This window comes from Lissotriton helveticus, chromosome 1_2 (assembly GCF_964261635.1).
Source record: "Lissotriton helveticus chromosome 1_2, aLisHel1.1, whole genome shotgun sequence".
Lineage (NCBI taxonomy): Eukaryota > Metazoa > Chordata > Amphibia > Caudata > Salamandridae > Lissotriton > Lissotriton helveticus.
The window spans coordinates 297732514-297752297 of record NC_136058.1 but is presented as its reverse complement, the minus strand read 5'-3'; the positions used below and the strand labels follow the sequence as shown (position 1 = coordinate 297752297).

Sequence of the window (19784 nt, the reverse complement as noted above, 5' to 3'; positions counted from 1 at the left end):
TTATTTTCCTGGAAATGTAATTTCAGCTCCCAGTTACTTCTAGCCCTTCCAGCATTTCTTTTAGTGCTAGGACTCTTTCTTTACCAGTTAATCATGCACGCTGTAAGTGTAAAAAAAATACCTGTAACCTCGACTGAAAGCAGGCGTAACCATAGGTATTGGTCACCGTTAATACCAAAAAACGTAAATAGGCAATGACCAGTTACTGAATCAAAACGCGCCCTGCAAGTTGATAAATTAAATATACTTTCCTGGAATATTGCAGGTGCAATAACAAAGCTTACTGATAGGACTCTAATGGAATTCTGGGGTCTATATGATATCATAGCACTACAAGAAACCTGGCTGACATGTCCAATTCAATTACCAGGATTTACATTACATCAGGTGGACGCCGTAAAAACAAACCTCTACGGAAGACCAAAGTGCGGTCTTTCGGTTTACATATCAAACAATATTAAGGTAGAAGCTGAACAAATGTGGACAACCTCAATTAACATATAAATAATAAGACTTAATTTTGGTACCAATCACTGGATAACTACACTAATCTTGTTTAATATATACGCTCATCCAAACGTTCAAGAAAAATTAATAATATTCAAAAAGTTAATTTATGAAATAACTGAAGTAAGACACAATACTCCAACTTGGGTAATAGTCATGACAGGAGATTTCAATACCCATCTCATTTTTACCCCAGATGAAGACGACCAGTTAATAGCAGAAAATGAAATTTGGTCGATAAATCATCAAACTGCCCATCCATGGAGGAAGCCCAATAAAGTGGGTAAGGAATTAGTCACCACTCTAGAACATTTAGGTCTGAGAGTAATCAACGAGAGAACGCTGGATGATAGTCCACCAAGCTTAACACATTATGGACCAACTTCAGGGTCTGTTATTGACTATACTATTCTTTCCTTGCCACTAATTCAACAATTAAGTATGTTTAAAATTAAGTGCACTACGGAAAGTGATCACTCAATTCAGCAAATAGTAATAAACATTCATTTGGACAGATTTCAAAAAAGTATAGTAACCACATACAAACAAGTGAATTGGTCAACCAATCGACTTCCTGAACTCGTAGGCAAAGCCAAAGCAATACTGGAGGATAGTATAGCGTCATCTCCCACCATATCAAACGCTTGGACCAAATTTGTGATTGAAGTAAGGAAACAGAAATCAAAATCAACAACGAGACGGACCAAAGTTCACACTCATTCACCAGCACAGAAAATTAAGGTGCTAAAACAAGAAGTGAGAAGAGAAATAAGGAAGGTCAAAAAACAAGGTAACAATTCAGACGCTTGGGGCAAGCTAAAATTACTCAAGAAGGAATTAAAGAAACATGTTTGGCAAGAAAAAAAACCAATGGATGAGTTTTGGGCAAAGCTGGTTTATCAAACAATCAAATGCCTAAGCATTTTGGAAAACAATAAACGGTTTAAATAAGACTCACAAAGTAATAGTATCATCAAATGTTACAGAAGAAGCTTGGGCCGTGTACTTAAACTTTTTATTGACGAAGATCAGTTGCGAGTAAACAAAAATAAAAAAATTAAGCAAATCACGGAACTATCGTCATATCATGTGCACGTACCCACTCTAGATGATACATCATGTACGCTTACCAGAGTTGAAAAAGTTATTAAATCAGGAATAAGTGACAGTGCTCCCCGACCGAATGGTATCCCACAAGCCCTATTTAAATCGGACCCAAAATATTGGGCCAATCCCATAATGCTATTATCTAAAGAGGTGGAAAACACAGGTATGATTCCAGACGGTTGGAGAGGATCCATAATAAACCCCATCTTTAAGGGTGGAGATAAAACAAAACCATCCAATTACAGATTAATAGCTCTCATTGACACAGAAGCAAAATACTATGCATCGATAATACTGGAAGATCTAATCTGTTTCCACCCCAACAAACATGTTTCCAGAAAGGGTATGGTACCTCAATTAACATGTTAACAGTAGCAGTAATTGCGGAAAAAAGCAAATGCCCAAAGAAGAAATTACAACTCTGCTTTATAGATTTGAAGGCTGCTTTCGATCGGGTGGATTGTCCACTCCTTTGGGCCAAATTAAGACATTGGGGTAAACAAGAAAAAATGTTAAGAGCAATTGAATCTCTATATACAGAAACGTGGATTCAAATCAAGGTAGGAGATGGGGCCAAACTATCAAGGAAAATACCAACCGCTAGGGGGCTTAAGCAAGGGTGTGTGCTAGCTCCATATCTGTTTAATTTATTTATGGCAGATTTGACTTCCAACCTGGATCTTGTTAACACCCATGCACCAAGATTAGGCCCACTGACGATATCCCATCTAGTATATGCTGATGACATTGTGCTGTTGAGTCATACAGAAATCAGACTCCAAAGATTGATCCAAGAAGCATCGATGTATACAAAACTCAACAAATTTGAAATAAACATTGCCAAAACAAAAGCTATGCTTATTGGGAAGAATACCGGGGCTTCTTTAAAGATCAAGCTGGATAATCTAACCATAGAAGAAGTCAGTACCTATAAGTATTTTGGTTTTAATTTTGATTAAAACATCGATTTTCAAGCCCAACAGCAGCATATGATTAGGAAGAACAATGCCTTAATACACGCATTCAGCTTGCTAGCAAAAAATCTAGACGGTCCCTCCTACCAACCACTGCTTTCTGCAACTTAAGCAAAATTGCTTCTTTCTCTAACCTATGCAAGTATGGTGATGCATGGTAGGGGTGCTAAAATGTTAGACAGATTACAAACCAAAACATATAAGCAGGTATTTCATCTTCCTGGTAATGCCTCCCCAGCCCAAATTCGTTTGGAATTTGGACTAACACAGCAAAACATAGCAAGAAGGTACCAGTTCATTAAAACCATGCAAAAAATACGAAACAATCAATCTAGTATTCTAGTCAACGCGTTATGGAAAGCCTTGGTCAACGATGATAATTCAACTTACAATAAATACTTGTTTTCATCATTACAATTAACTAATGCAGGTGATCTGTGGGACTTGAACTTGTCTCATCCCACGTTTTGCCAGGCCATGAACAAAGCGGCATAAATTCACTCGCTAGTAGATGATAAAAGTATTTTTTCGCGACAAGCCCATGTATGGATGACAATCCAAACGTATGCCACATTGCAACCTGCAACTTACCTTCAGCTAACCTATCCGGTGCACTTCAAGAAACTATTGGCCATGCGCCTAGGTGATCTGCCGTCTCTGTCAGACAAACGACTTTGTCGATAAATGGACTTAAAACGTGCAGACTATGTGATGCCCCAGATGAGGACTTTGTGCATTTGGTATGTATATGCTCCGAAAGGAACAATGCGCGTCGATTACATTTAAAGTACTTATTTAATGAGTGAGGGATCCGTACATGCAGAACAGCCATCATGAGAAGCTTGGATTCTACAGACCCTCAGCTAAATTGTAAACTTGTGAAGTTTTTACAATCTCATGACAGAGCAGTAATACAGGCGTGCAAGTAGTATTTAACACCACAAGTTACAAGACTGTATGACACTGATTGGAGAATAAAATTGTAGAAGGATGACTATATTTAGAACTGTTGAATCCTGTTTGCTACAACAGATGCATACCCCATATGAATAATCTGGTGAAGTAATCATGTACTGAATATATCTTATAATATTCTATTTTACAAATCCATGATATTGTGTTATACCAATATTTATTAACGTTTTAATGAAAATTGAGTAATATCCTTTTAACATGTATTTAATTTGTATTTGTATTGTGATGGTTTTTATTAACTAAAAATAAAACAATTTTATGCAATTTTTACCTGTAATCCAGCAGCTTCTCATTCTTATCAGAGGGTTTCAAACCTTCATATACCTGGGAAATAAAGGGGACCTTTTGGTTAAAGAGCACAACAGGCAGTATCAACACCAAGGCTTTGGCATATGGGAAAGAGGAAGACGCACAAGTTACTACTTGTGTAACGATATATCTGTAAGAGACATTAGTTAGTGATAGATTCCTTACCTTAGAATATCCCCAGGCGTCAGACTGGATCCGGAAAGTTTGGCAAGCAGTACCCCTGCGCAGCAGTAGGTGGCGTCCTGAGGCTCCGCGTCTGTTACTTGCGTCGTATGCGCCAAAATGACGTCACGGAGACTACTTAGGCGCCACCCATGCGCTCTGACGTCAGTTCTGGACATGACTTTCCGCGCCAGGAACGCAGAGCCATGCAAGATACTGACCACTGGTGCATTGAAACTAAGGCACTGAAAGGGATGACTTTAACCCTAGTAATCAGTTTGCAGAACGGGGAGGATGGGAGGGGCGGTAAGGAATCTATCACTAACTAATGTCTCTTACAGATATATCATTACACAAGTAGTAACTTGTGCATCTGAAAGAGACACGTTAGTGATAGATTCCTTACCTTAGAATAGATACCCCAGCAAGACCAACCCCGGTGGTGGGTCTGCGAACAAGATTAAACCAGAAAGTCGCGGAGAACAGAACGTCCAAAGAAGTCGTCAAACTGGACTTGACTATCAAGGCAGTAATGCTTGGTAAATGTGTGCAGCGAGGCCCACGTAGCTGCTTGACAAATGTCCTGCAAGGGAACGCCGCGTCCCAAGGCAGCAGTGGAATGCGCCTGCAGCCCCACAGGAGGCTCCTTCTTGGCCAACGAGTAACAGGCTTTGATGCAGAGAACGACCCACCAAGAGATGGTCCGTTTGTGCACGGCCCGGCCTTTTTGGACACCCACGTAGCCAACAAAGAGCTGGTCATCCAACGGGAACTGCTATGTACGCGTCAGATGGAACGAGAGCGCACGTTTTGGGTCCAGACGGTGGAGCCTCTCCTCCTCTTTAGAAGGATGTGGAGGCGGAAAGAAGGTGGGCAAGGTGATGGTCTGCTCAATGTGGAAGGGCGTAACAACCTTTGACAAGAAAGAAGGACAGGTCCTTAAAACCACCTTGTCCGGATCAGAGGAAAGGAGATTTAAAAGTCACAGCCTGGAGCTCACTCACTCTTCTGGCAGAGGTGAGAGCAACCAGGAAAGCAGTCTTTAAGCTGAGAAGACGTAAAGGACAGTTGTGAAGCAGCTCAAAGGGAGCGCACATCAAATAAGTCAACACAAGATTCAAGTCCCACTGAAGCATTATGAACGGGACCGGAGGATACGAGTGTATAATGCCTTTCAGAAATCGGTTAACAACCGGGGACTTAAAAAGAGAAGGCTGATCAGGAAGCCGTAGAAAGGCGGAGATGGCAGAAAGATAACCCTTGATAGTGCCCTGAGCAGAGCCCTGCTGGGCCAAGGAAAAAAGGAACAGAAGGACTTCGGAAAGAGGGGCAGAAAGGTGCTGAGCACCACGCCACAAACTTGTTCCACCTGCAGGCATACACTGTTTTCCTGGAGGGGCGCCTGGCTGCCAGAATGACATCACAGACTTCGGGAGGAAGATCGAAAGCTGTCAACTGTCACCGCTCAATCTCCATGCATGGATGTGGAGGCTGGACAGGTTCAGGTGGAGGACCGTCCCCTGCTGCTGCGACAGAAGATCCTCCCGAAGAGGCAGTCGGATCGGGGGATCGATCGCCATGCTGAGTAGCTCGGGATACCAGTATCTACATGCCCAATCCGGAGCTACAAGGATGACTTGGGCCCGGTCGCGCCTGATCTTCTTCAGCACTAGGGGCAGAAGTGGTATAAGCGGAAAGGCGTACAACAGACCGCAGCTCCACTTGCGACGAAAAGCGTCGCCGAGTGAGTGCCGCCTTGGAAATTCCAACGCACAGAACTGATGACATTGCGTGTTCTTTTCGGTGGCGAATATATCTAACCAAGGCTCTCCCCACTGCTCAAAGAGACCTTGCACCACGTCCGAGTTCAGATGCCATTCGTGATCCATCAAGCACCGGCGGCTGAGTTTGTCCGCCCTGGCGTTCAGAGAACCTGCCAGGTGTTGAACCAGCAAGGTGATGCCTTGATGTTCCAGCCATGTCCAGAGGCGCAGAGCCTCCTGACAAAGGGTCCAGGACCCCACCCCACCCTGCTTGTTGCAATACCACATGGCGGTGGTGTTGTCCATGAACACCTGCACTACACTTCCCCGGACAGAGGGAAGGAATGCTTTCAGTGCAAGTCGGATCGCCGGCAGCTCAGAAGGTTGATATGGAGCGGGGACTCTGCCTGAGACCAAAGGCCTCTGATCTCCGCCTCTCTCAAGTGGCCTCCCCATCCCAGGAGGGACGCATCCGTCACCGCTGTGTGCTCCGTTGGGGAAGGGAGAGGGATCTGCTATTGACCCAATCGCGATTCGTGAGCCACCACTGCAATTGTCGAGCAGTGCCCTCCGAGATCTGGACATAATCGGACAGGTTGCCCTGATGCTGTGCCCCCTGGAACTTCAGGTCCCGCTGCAGAGCCTGCATATGCCACCTGGTATGTTGCACTAGCAGGATGCAGGAGGCCATCAGGCACAGGAGCTGGAGGGTCATCCTGACTGAAACCCGGGATAGAGGCTGAAAGATCGGAATCATAGCCTGAATATCCCGGACTTCCTGCTCGGGAGGATAGACCCGAAACCGCGTCAAATCCAGAACCGCTCCGATGAAGGGAAGCTTCTGAGAGGGACTCAGGTGCGACTTCGACACGCTGATAGAGAACCCTCAGCGGCTGTAGTCTGATGGTGGGAGACGACTGCCTGGGGCGAGCCCGCCTTCAATAACCAGTCTTCGAGGTAGGGGAAGACTGACACCACTGACCTGCCCAGATGAGCTGCGACCACCGCCATCACGTTCGTGAACACCCGAGAGGCGCTGGTAAGGCCAAAGGGGAGCACGGCAAACTGAAAATGCTCCTGGCCTACCGTGAACCGCCGGTAACGCCGGTGGGCTGGCAGGACGGGAATGTGAAAATATGCGTCCTGCAAGTCCAACGCTACCATCCAGTCTCCACGGTCCTGGGCAGCCAAGACCTGAGCCAGAGTCAGCATCTTGAAATTCTCCTTCCGGAGGAAGCGACTGACGTTCCCGAGGTCCAAGATAGGATGCAGATCCCCTTTGTCCTTCTTGGGGACCAGAGAGTAGTGGGAATAACAACCACGCCCTACTTCTGGCCCAGGAACGCACTCGATGGCCCCCTTGGCCTAGAGGGTCGTGACTTCCTGCCGGAGAAGTGCCAAGTGTTCGCCCGACAAGCAGTGGTACTGAGGTGGCATGGCTGGAGGGGTGGACTGAAAGGGAAGGGAGTAACCCTTGTGGATGATCTGCCACACCCACTTTTCCAATGTGATATCGCGCCAGTGGGGAGGTGTTGGCGGATCCTGCCACCCACTGGAGTGGGGTGCTCCACAAAGCTCGGATTAGGAAGGTTTGAAGGTAGAAGCAGCGGGGGCAGAGGTGGACTGACCCCCACGCTGATTCCCAGACCCGCCCCTGCAGAAGCCACGTCCGCCCTGAGGCTGGTTCTGCACAGGCTTGCTGACAGAACGTGCCTGGGCGCCTCTGCCATGACCACGAAAGGAACGAAAACCAGGAGTGGCCGGGCTCTTTGCAGAAAGACCCAAGGACTTGGCCGTGGCCCGCGAGTCCTTATAACGCTCCAGTGCACTGTCAGCCTTATCACCAAACAGGCGAGTGCCATCAAAAGGCATGTCCATGAGCGAGCTCTGGACATCAGGCAAGAACCCAGTAGAATGCAACCAGGTGTGGTGATGCAGCGCCACAGTCGTGGAAATGGCACTGCCCAACGAGTCAGCAGTGTCCAAACCACACCGAATGGCGAACAGAGCCGCATCATTACCCTCCGCAACCGCCAGGTAAAGTACAGCCTGGACCCCCTCAGGACACTGAGGCAACACCTGAGCAACGGTATCCCACACCGCGTGGGAATAGCGGCCCAATAAGCAGGCAGTGTTTACCGATCGCAGCACCAAGCTGGCTGAAGAGAACAAACGCTTACCGAACTTATCCAGCTTCTTAGAGTCCTTATCCGGCGGAGCGGTGGGAAAAGCACTATGCGACGCCGAGGCCTGGATGACCAGACTCCTAGGCGTAAAATGAGTGGTCAGAAAGGCGAGGTCACCAGGAGCCGGGTGGTGACGCCTGGCAACATTCTTATCCACAGGGGCCCCTGTGGCCGGTCGTGACCAAGTGCCCAACAGGACATCGGTGAGGGCGTCATTGAAGGGAAGCAGCGGCTCTAGTGAAGTAGACGCCGACTGGAGCACCTCGGTGAAGAGGTTAGTTTTGAGGGTTACCGTAGGAAGATCGAGGTTGAGGACCTCAGCAGCCCAACTGAGCACGATCGTGTAGGAAGCGCCTTCCTCCATTGTAGGCGGGGGAGAGGCAAACCCCGGGTCATAAGAGACATCGAGGTCACCCGCGTCCTCCAGATCGTCCACCCAGTCCTGCTCGGAGTCACACTGACGGGCAAGAGGGTCCCTGGACCCCTTCCAGTCATCCTCCACCTCCATTGCCGGACGAGTCGCCGCTGCGGCGCAGCCGGAGGAGGGACAAATGGCATCGGAAACACGTCGTGAATGGCACCGGCTGAGGCCAGGCCGGCGCTGTGTCCCAATGCGGATCCCAGGCAGGAACAAAATGGTCCTGGAACTGGGGCAGGGGCGGAATGAACGGCACCTACTGCGGCGCCGGTGGCGGCGCTGGAGCCGGAAGCGCCGGACCTTGTCGCGCCAGAGCCAACTTCGTGGGATCCTGTGGCGCCGCAGCTGGATCCACCGACGGCGCTGACGGGCCAACAGGATCTGCACACGGGACTGCAGGGCCCGAAGGCGCGCCGGCGGGAGCCTGAGGCCTATAAAGGCGGCCCATGGAGGGAAGAAACTCTTGCACCTGTTTGGGAGTTGCCGACGGACCCGGGTAAGACGAGTAGGCCGCGGGACTCCCAGGCTCCAAAGGAGCCGCAGGGGCAGAACTCCTGTTCCCCTCGTCCACATCCGAGGACCATCGGGGGGGAGAGCGAACACGCTTTTTCATCTTCTTTTTATGACGTTGCTTACTGGAATCCGAGGGAGAAGACTTGGAGCCCGAGGAACGACGACTGCGGCTCCGCGAGCAGTCCCGGGAACGATCCCTGGACCCAGAGCGGCATCAGGACGAATGCCAGGCCTCCAGCAGTTTCCTGCGCCGCTCCCTCAAGGCCTTCGAGGCCATAGCTCAGTGGTTCCCAAACTGTGCAGCGCGGCACCCTGGTGCGCCGCCAAAACCAGCCAAGGGCGCCGCGGCAGCAGATTCTGATCATAATCTATTCTGAATTACACCAGCATCTGGAAAGCAGGCTGGGTGCTCAGTGCCTGGCGACCACTAGGAGGTGCACTTGCTGCCTCGTAGCGTAATCATTTATCATAAGTAAAGAAACACAGGGTAGCAGACATTTCCCTCATTGAAAGTGTTATCATTCCCCAAGCGAGGACAGCAGGACAGGAAACAGTTTGGTATTTGGGTATTTATTATGAGCAAAGCCATTAAAATTGACATCTCATGTTCAATGCCCACAGTGATGAATATCCTCATTTATTATGTTTATGTTCGTTATTTTCAGTATTTATGAAGGACAAAAGATTGGGGCTGAATAACCCCCACGCTACTATGTGATACCTTCACTGTTTGACTTTGTTAGCACTAAATGCGATCCAGTGTAATTCAATTCCAAACTGGTCGCTGCTTTAGGACTACAGTAGAAGCGTCTTCATTTCTTTACATCACTGCCGTATATTTGCCCATCATTGATAACACTGAGGAACACAGCGGATGTTTTCCTTTTTCATTAAAGAGGGGTAGGGAGGTTTTGTCTAAAATATATCTTCTCACATCAATATTTACCCGGAAGCGGCTGGAGAACTGCCCCGTAACAAGAGGTGCTGTACTTTTTCAGAATAACAGTGTTTACCAGTATGCTTGTCCGTATTTGCTGATGGCTTTTTCTGGTGCTGGAGCCACATCCCTGGCTTTGTCCACACTGTCCGTCCTGGCTTTTTACTCTGCCTTTCAGTTGAGGCATTTTTAGTACTTTAATGGGTGTTCGAATGCCTTCACTGCAGCCTACTCCAATCACAAATGTGCTGGCTTTTAGTACAATATTTGATGTATGTGTCAGTACAGTGAAAGACTTACAGAAGTGAAGCATACAAATGACTGACCTGAAGCAATGGAATCCTGTCGTTCAGAGGCATTCTGAACGGTTTTTTTTCATCTCCATTTTATGGCTATTGCTGCTGTTTTGTTGCTAATTACAGTGGCTTGTATATAGGCAGACAGTATTTAACAGCACTAACTTTCTTAATTTGAGGATTAGCACCAGCAGTACTCTGAATGCCTTGGCATTCTTTTCATTGGCTTTATTACATGAATCCATGGCTACAAAAATAGGCTTTGTCTTTCTTGATAAATAGTTTTACTGGAATTAAAGTAGACTCATGGAAGCCGTCTGAGTGGACTTCGTGTCCAAATGAACCTCAGTTTTGTGATTTTACGGAGTTTTATATAGCGCAAACTTGACCCGAAGGTATCGGGTACCAGAGCGATTTACATAGCACCAGTCTTCTCCAGTATTGTGGTGTCTTTCATAGATTCACATGCCTGAATCAGAGTAGATAACAGTACCATAATGCTCGTTAGAAGCTCTTTGTATCACAGTATATATATATATATAAATACACATGTATAATAATGAAGTATCAGTAATATCATAAACGTATATAAATACATTAGTGCTTACATATGCATAACAGATTAGGATATATAAACAGTATGTAAATAAGCGTCTAAAAAGAGCATATTGGAGGAGGGAGAACAGAGGCTCACCTTATTTAAAAAGATTGCGGAGAACAGCTCTTCCCACTGACGTATCTGCATGACTTGAAGCGTTCAAACAGTAATGTTTGGTAAAAGTGTGTCTGCTGGACCAGGTTGCCTCTCTGAAGATCTGATGAAGAGGCACACCAGCAAAGAGAGCGGTAGATGAGGAGATCGCTCTCGTAGAATGCGCCCTCGGCATGGTGTGTAAAGGTCTTCCCGTCTGCTGATGACACAGACTAATCGCCGCGGACATCCAACGAGCTATGGTATGCTTGGATACAGAGTAACCCTTGACGTAATCTTCCATATGCTACAAATAGTTGATCTGATTTCCGAATTGTTGTAGTTCGTTGACGATAGAACTTGAGACATCTCCTGATGTCAAGGGAATGCAAGGCTCTTTCAGCAGCTGTTTGCGGATTTGGAAAGAAAGTTTTCAAAATTATCGGTTAATTAAGGTGAAAATCCGTAGGTACCTTAGGCATGAAGCTGGGATTGGTACAAAGCACCACTGAATTTGAAGTGAACTGTAGAAAAGGTGACTTAATCATGAATGCTTGAATGTCGCTGACCCTCCTTGCTGATGTCAGCGCCAACAGCAGAGATACCTTCCAAGAAAGGCCAGGATGGAGGTGGACGCCGAATAGGGGGAACATATGAAATAGTCCTTTAAAGAATTGCTGAATAACTCTAGTAGAGTAGAGAGAGCTAGAACCATCCTGACGGAACCTTGAGATAGCTGCCAAAAACACTTTCAATGTGGAATGAGATAAACCTGATTTTGCCAATTGAAGAAATAACAGTAAGATCTGTTCTGGTTTGGCATGAATTGGATGGAAATTGGCAGATTGACACCAAATGCAAAATCTTTTCCATTTGAGTTTGTATGTCTTAATCGTGGCTGGTGCCCGAGCATTGGCTAAAACTTATTGACAGTCCGCAGGAATATCTAAGTGTGCGAATTCAAGGTGTTGAGGAGCCAAGCTGCTAATCTCAAGGATGCTAGGTCAGGGTGACAGATCTGACCCTTCTGAATGGACAGAAGGTTCGGTATTGGTGGAAACTGAATGGGATCGCTCTTCGAAAGGAGGAGAAGTTTGGTGAACCAGTATAGGCGAGGCCATCTGGGAGCAATGAGAATGAGGCGATAAGGCGTTTCTTCATCTTGCGGTTGACTCTGGGAACCAACGGAATCGGAGGAAAGGCGTAGGCATATATATATGTGACCAGTTAATTGAAAGCGCATTCCCGCATGAGTCCTTGTGGGGAAGCCAGCTTGCGAAGTGTGGGCATTTGCGGTTCTGGCTGGTTGCAAACAGGTCCAGATCAGGATGGCCCCACTCCCGGAAAACTCGGTCCAACGAACGTTGATGCATCTCCCATTCGTGATTGGATATTGAAGATCTGCTGAGGGAATCCACTAGAGCATTGGAGATCCCTGGAACATGGACAGCTGAAATGTTGATCTTTTGACTCAGTGCCCAGTCCCAGATCTCCTAGGCTTGTTGAGAGAGCAGAGCCGACTTTGTACTGCCCTGTTTGTTTAAGTAATGCATACTTGTTGTGTTGTCTGTCCGAATTAGAACCGAAGCCCCTTGGATGACTGTTGGAAAGGACTTCAAGGCCAAGAAAATGGCTCGCAGCTCCAGGAGGTTGATGGGCCACTTCTTTTGCTGTACATTCCACTTTCCGTTGACCGTCATTCCCTGAAGGTGTGCTCCCCATCCTTCGAGACAAGCATCCGTGGTGATGGTGAAGTTTGGTACTTCCGTCAGGAATGCACATCCTGCTTGCAAATTCTTCATCCGAGCCCAACAGAGAAAGGCTTCTCGCATCCAAGGAGTTATGAGAATGACGTCGTCAAACGACCCTGAAACCTGCAACCATTGGAGGTTGAGTTCTTCTTGCAAAGGCCTCATTCTGAGACAGCGGTTGGGTATCAGAGGAGTGCAGGATAAAATCATCCCCAAGGAAGATTTGAACAGTCGAACTGAAACATACTCTTTTTCTTGCAATAGGCGAACTAGCTTGCAGATCTTGTGTTGTCTCTCTTTTGAGACGAAAGCCTGAGTGAGTTGGGTGTCCAGCTTGGCTCCCAGGAAGGTCTTTCTTTGTGACGGAATGAGATGAGATTTGTCGAAGTTGATGGAGAGGCCCAGAGATTGGAATAGCGATAGACATCTTTGAACGTGTGCGTTTGCCTTTGTAAAAGAATTCGCCTTGATAAGGCAGTCGTCCAAGTATGGGAAGATTTGAATGCCCTCTAAGCGAAGGTGTGACTTTTGTGAGAACATGGGGTGCTGACCGAAGTCCAAAGGGAAGGACTCTGAACTGAAAGTCCCTGCCAGTCACTCTGAACCGTAAGAATTTTCTGTTTCTGGGGAGGATCGGCACATGAAAATAAGCATCCTGAAGGTCGAGGGTGGCCATGTGATCCCCTACCGAAAGAAGCTGGAGGATTTCTTGAAGTGTTAACATCCGGAAGGACAGCTTTTTCAGGTATTTGTTGAGGACGTGCAGGTCGAGGATGGGGCACCATTCTCCCGATTTTTTCCGTATGGGGAAAAATCTCGAGTAAAAACCTGTTCCTCTTTGCAAACAAATGACCTTTTCGATCGCTACCTTCCGTATCATCAAATTTATTTTGGTAAACAGCTCTTTGATATGAGCTGGAGGTGTGCCCTTGGGAGGAGAGTTTGGAGGGATCTTGATGAATTCCAAATTGTGGCCTCTGGCCACTATGTCCAGGACCCACTTGTCTGTAGTAACTGCGGACCAGTTTGAGTAGAATTGGGAAATTTTTCCTCCAACCTTTGACTGGGGGGAGGGCAGAGATGGTGACAGGTGGCCAGAGGTAGGCTTTCTTCCTGAGTAAGAGTTACCTCGCTGTCTGTAAGACTGTTGCTTTTAGGGCTGGTATCTCTGATTACTTTGAGAGGTTTGGTATGACCTCTGTTGATTGTAGCTTCCTCTATTGGAAAAGGATCCACGCCCATTAGCACCTCGAAAGAACGACTTACGAAACTGAAGGCTACCCAAAGATCTTGCCGTTTCCGTGTCCTTATTGATAGCCTGAAGGGGCTCGTCGACATGCTGGCCAAAGAGATACTCGCCATCAAATGGCATGTCGATTATTTTTGCTTGGACTTCCTGGCGAAAAGATGTTGATTTTAACCAACCCTGCCTTCTTAGCACTGCTGCACCTGCTAGCTGCCTGAATCCTGTAGACGCTACATCTACTATCGCGTCGATCATTTCCGCAGAAGTAACTTCTCCTTCTCGCAATATTTTCCTTGCCTCAGATTTCGTAGGTTCTGGTAGCATTTCAACGTAGGGGAGATGTCGGACCACATTTGCCTGTCATATCTCCCTAATATCGCTAGCAAGTTCGCGGCACGTACAGTTGTTGCCGCCATAGTGGAGACTTTTTCCCAATGGAATCCAATTGTCTGCTATCTCTGTGTGGTGGAGCAGATATAGAAGAAGAGGGGTTCCTGGCCCACCTTTTTGCCGCTTGGGCAACGACCGAATCAGCTTTAGGCTGTCCTATGAGGCATGCAGGTGAGTTGCCAGGTGCCTTATACTTCTTGTCCAACCGGGACAAGACAGCAGGAAGAAAATTGGGTGTTGCCATAATCTTTAATCCTTCCTTCCAGATGAAATCAATGATGGGAATGGTTTTCACATGCCTTTGTGGTTGATCTTTAAAATCATAACAAAAGCAATCATCTATCTTTGTCTCCATCGGTATTAGAAATCTCTTTGTAGCTCTCGTCATCAGGAGATGGCAAACCTCCGATGTCTAATGGAGGAGAGTCAGCCGTAGCTGGAGCAGATGGTGATGGCGTCTGAATTTGGTACTCATCCTACTCCGACAGAACAGATTTGTCATTCACCTCGCCTTCCTCTCTGTCCTCGTCTGTGGTGTTAGCATCCTGAGAATGGTGAGATGGTGCTGGAGAAGGTGGTCTTGGAGATCTTAAGGAAGATGCAGAGGCCTGAGGCATGGGCGTTGATGGGAGAGACTCTGCCGATTCAGATGGAGGGAAAACGGCGATAGTAGTCGTCCAACATGTATTGTAAGTAATTGAGAAGTGCCAAAGGCATCTGTGCTGTGGGCACCATGGCAGGAGCTTGATCTACAGGCTCAGCGAACGGTTCTTCGTCCTGATCTTCATCCTGATATTTAATGAGCAATTCTGACGGACTTCTAGCAGTGCAGAATCTGTCGTCTACATCTGATTGCTCCTTGTCGTCATCAGAATCTAGCAATTGGTCAGGTAATTTAAGTGGCGAAAGAGCTTACAATGAAGAGCCACGTCTTTCTAGCAAAGAAGCGGTCGTAGCCGGCAGGGCAAAGGAGACCGTAGATGGTGTGGCGGACCAAACTTGCAATTCTGTGCAAGATGACAGAAGAGGAGTCGACGGTTTTGCCGTTGACGGTGCCGTCGTCGATGGAGATGGTGTTAGGATAGTGACCGCCGGTGGAGAAGTGTGGCTCACCGGTTAGAAGCGGCAGACCCTGAAGCAGAGGTCGGCCCAGGACCAGGGTTCAATTCCCGACGCGGCAGGGTCTTGGGTCAATGTCCGCGGACTCGATAATTCTCGCTTAGGTGCCTACGCTAACCATGGGTCCCACTCTGCAACTCTGGGCAATAGCTTGCTTAATCTCCACAACGGCCCCAGCAAAGCCGGGGATGCCTGGCTTCACCTTGGGGTGCCCTCTCACAGGGAAAGCCAGGACGGGTTCCCCAGCGGTATACAGCGCCAGGACACCACGTAACGAGGTAACAGTGCGCTTTACAAGTATACATACATTACATTACATTTACCGCCGACGAGACAGTTGACTTCGTAGATGGTGCAATCTTCGTCAACGATGTCTTAGACAACGAGGCAACCTTTGTTGACGATGTCTTCGACGAGGCAATCTTCGTCGACGATGTGGCCGTCGACGACGAGGTAGTCTTCGTCGATGGTGGGGCCATCGACGACAAGGCGGGGTAGTTTTCGTCGTCGATGTAGCCGCTGCCGAGGTGGTCTACGTCGACGGGATCTTTTTTTCCCTTCGTCGCCGACGACGGAGCGTCGACGAGAGATGGCTTTACCTTCGTCGACGAGATGGGTATAACTGCAATAGAGACCAGCGTCGACGGAGAGGAGGCTGACGACATTATCATTTTGGGCCTCGGCGACGAGAAGGTGACTGTCGACGTTGAAGTAGCATCGACGATGATAATCGTCGACGGATGAGCCGTCGACGGGGTCTTCTTCTCAGGAAAATCCTTCTCAGGAAGCCTTTTAGACGCCAGAGACTTTCCAGTATTTTTATGGGGCGAAACAGGTGTAGATCTAGAATGTGGAGAAGCCTTTTTTGTAGAAGGCAAGCTAGAACCCTTGGAGGGTTGAACTTTTCTCAACAACTTAGTCCCAGGAGAAGATAAGTCTTCCTCAGCCATCCTCTTTCTGGAGGATACAGATGTACCTGAGGCCACACTTCCCACTTCAGATAAAGGGTTATCCTGGTCTTTAATCTTCTGTAGCCACAGAAGTAGGCGTCCTTCCCTATCTCTCAGGGTCTTCTGAGGGAAGGTCCTGCAAATCTTACAATCTCTCACCTCATGATCTGGATAAAGTCAGTAGATGTACTTTTTTGTGGGGATCTTCTGAAAAAAGCCAGAGCTTCCCACAAGATTCACAAGGCCTGAAGAGAGATTTTTTAGTAGATGACATCCTAAAAGGAGGTGAAATCCAGACAAAAAGTGAAGAACTGGGGGCGTGGTCAAGATGGCGGAGTGAGGGGACGTGTATCGCCACAGCTCCTGCCAACGGCCCTGTTTCAGCACCGGTTCCGGCGCCTTCTGCATCTGCAGTCTGGGCTCAGGGCTGTCGGAACCGACCACATAGCAGAGCGGACCCGGTGAGCGTTGCAGAAGGCACTGCTAGCGACGGCGCGGGTCAACCGCGGGCCCGAGGCGCGAGGCACCCCTTCCCCTTCCGACCTGGAAACGAGGCCGACGTGGTGCGGAGGACGCGGCCGAGGGGAGAGGCCCTGCCGTGGCGAACCAGCGCGGCCTGAGGCAAGTGCCTCCCGCAAGCACTTGGACGCAGCACCGGGACCCGCGGCGCCTGCAGCGGTCTCCGGATAGACGACGGGGGCGGGCAGTCGGCCCGACAGGCGGCGGAGCAGTGCAGGGACGCCGCGGGGCCCAGAAGACGATGGAGGCGTGCCGCAGGAGAAGAGGCCGGAGGTGAGAGCCGACCCTGGGCACCGCAAGCGGCGCTGTTGCAGGTCCCGAGTGGGGGCGGCGTTTGGAGTACCGGGGTGGCGGACCCCCTCGGCGGGCATATCGGCCCGGTGAGACTTACAACCCCTCAACTTGAATCGCCCTCGCCGGGGGCATGGCAGGCTTTGTCCCCCCTTAGTAGAAGCCAAAGTTAGCGGGGACTGCCGGGTGGCGGCATGCGGAGCCGGGCCTAGCCAAGGCGACCTTCCTTTCTTCACGTCAAGAGGCGACTGCCACGAGACAGTGACAGGAGATTTCCCCGACATTGGAAGTGGGTGCATCGCGGCACTACAGTGACCCCCACAGACACCGGAGGCAGCAGCCGGGTATCGGAGGGGACGTGAAGCCCAGCCGCGCTATTCAGGGGACCCAGCCCGCATCGAGACCAATCGAGCACATAGGCCGAGACGCGGCGAGGGTGCTCTCGCAAGGGACGACCAGAAGAGTTGCGCCGTCCCGTAGGAAGCGGGCGCCAAATCAGGACCACGGTGCAGGTCTGCATTCACCTGGGGCACTCGCAGAGATTGTAGCACCGGGTGGCGGGGACGCCCGAGAAGCGGGATGTCGACGGCCAGGCCTCCCAGGGGCAAAGCGGTGAAGGAGCTGTTCGCGAAAAACCTGACCCCCCCCAGAAGGACGCGGGGGCCCCTGCACCGACAAAGATGGACCAGGCCTCTGATACTGGGACGGAACCCATCACAAAGGCCTTTTTGGAGTCCCTCTTTGCGTCCCTACGAGACGACATCCAGATTTTTAAGACGGAGTTCGCCAGTGAAATCCGAGGTGCGGCGCGAGATGGACGGTACAGGGGAGAGGGTGGCAGACTTGGAAACCAAGAGCGACGACAGGGACACGGAACTGGCGGCCCAGCAACAGGAGATTATCCGGCTACACGACCAGCAGGTAGATCTACAGCTTCATTTGGAGGACTTAGAAAATCGCTCTAGGCGCCATAACATTCACATTCGCAATGTAGCCACTTCCGATGCCACCCAAGATGTGTTTCGCTACGCTAAGGAACTTTTCAACCACGTGCTGGGGCGACCGCTGGACTCTCCTCTACAGCTGGACAGAGCTCACAGGGTCGGTCCGCCCTGCGCGGGGACAGCACCCCCCTCGGACATGCTGGTGTGGGTACAGGACTATCGTACCAAAGAAGAGATCCTACAGAAAGCGCGCCAGAAACACCCAATAGCGTTCCAAGGTACATCCCCGCTGCTATTTCAGGACTTGGCAGCACTCACGCTCCATAAGCGTCGGCTCTTCAAACCCGTCACGAGCTACAGCAGAAAAACATTCCATATAGCTGGGGCCACCCCTTTCGCCTCGTCTTCCGGCTGGAGAACAAACAATATCAGCTTCGCTCGGTCTCAGAGGCCTGCACGCTGTTGGGAATCGAGAAACCCGAAGACGAGGCCGAGACCCAGGGCTCTGCGCCAAACACAGATGGAAAGACATCGCAGTGGAGCCATCAGAGACGGCGGAAACGTGTAAAGAAACCCCCTGCCACAGAAATCGAGGCAGGTCAGCGAGCCGCGGTAGAAGCAGTGGCAACAGACAGCGGCGCCGGTTCCACGGGATGAGAGACACGCAGTCGCCTACCGGCATGGTGGTTCGCTCTGGCCGCATGGCCGTTGGCGGGAAGGCATTCCCGGACATACTAGTAAGACTACCTTACATTTACCCTTCTCTCTACTTTTCATCCCTGGATGAGAGACATTGACCACTTACAGTTGTTTTGGGGGGGGGTAAGGAGTTGGGGTTGGGGAGGGTAATTGGTCCATGGTTCGATTCTTAGCGGGGAAGACGCTGGGACAGGCAGGTGGGTTCACGAGAAGGAGGCAGGCGGGTCGCTCACGGGACTGGTCGCTCCGGGGCTATACCAGAGGCGGGGAGTGGAGTAGACCTTTTAGATGAAGGGCGATGAATTGTCTATCCTCACACTGAATGTCCACGGCCTCAATAACCCCACTAAACGCAAAGCAGTCCTGCTCCACCTAGAACAGCCGGAGCGGATATATGCCTACTACAAGAAACACACCTTGTAACCAAAGACTGTCATAGGTTGAGATTCTGTAAGTTCCCTCACCAATTTTTCTCCTCAGGCCCAGACAAGAAAGCAGGAGTTGCGATTTTAGTTGCACAAAAGTTCAGAGGCAAGGTGTTGGGGAAGCTTGCCGAAATCAGGGGGCGCCTGCTGGTCTACAGATTTGCGGTGGGCGACAGGACACTCACGATAGGTTCGGTGTATGGGCCCAATGAGGGTCAGGAACAATTTCTCCATAGGGCGCTCACAGACATAACTGACACCACTGATCATCACATAGTTCTGGGCGGGGACCTAAATTTAGTCTTCGACAACACGTTAGACAGATCCTGCCAGCACACTACACAGGTGGGGGCACTCTCTGCAGCGGGCAAAGATAGACTACGTGACTTGGGGCTCACGGACCTGTGGCGTGAGCTGCACCCTGGTGAGAGGGACTATACATACTTCTCGGCGGCACACCAGACGTATGCCCGACTCGACTATTTACTAGTGTCCAACGCCACTAAGTCACTTGCTATTAGTGCCGTCATTGACACCGCTTCGCTCTCTGATCATGGCCCTGTCCGAACCGTCCTTTCCATGCCTGACACCCAACGTCCACAGAGTTTGGCG

The 19784-nt window shown here is 49.4% G+C and overlaps 1 protein-coding gene across 2 annotated transcripts in view; it reads right to left on the bottom strand.

Annotated features, from left to right (window-relative positions):
* The window catches only part of LOC144801703 (E3 ubiquitin-protein ligase HECTD3-like), a 507926-nt gene that overhangs the window by 259024 nt on the left and 229118 nt on the right, over positions 1-19784 (bottom strand). For both annotated transcript variants that reach the window (XM_078671764.1, XM_078671765.1), the window contains one exon: positions 3835-3887. In XM_078671764.1, coding sequence (XP_078527890.1) covers positions 3835-3887 — 53 coding nt within the window. The remainder of the gene's footprint in view (positions 1-3834; positions 3888-19784) is intronic.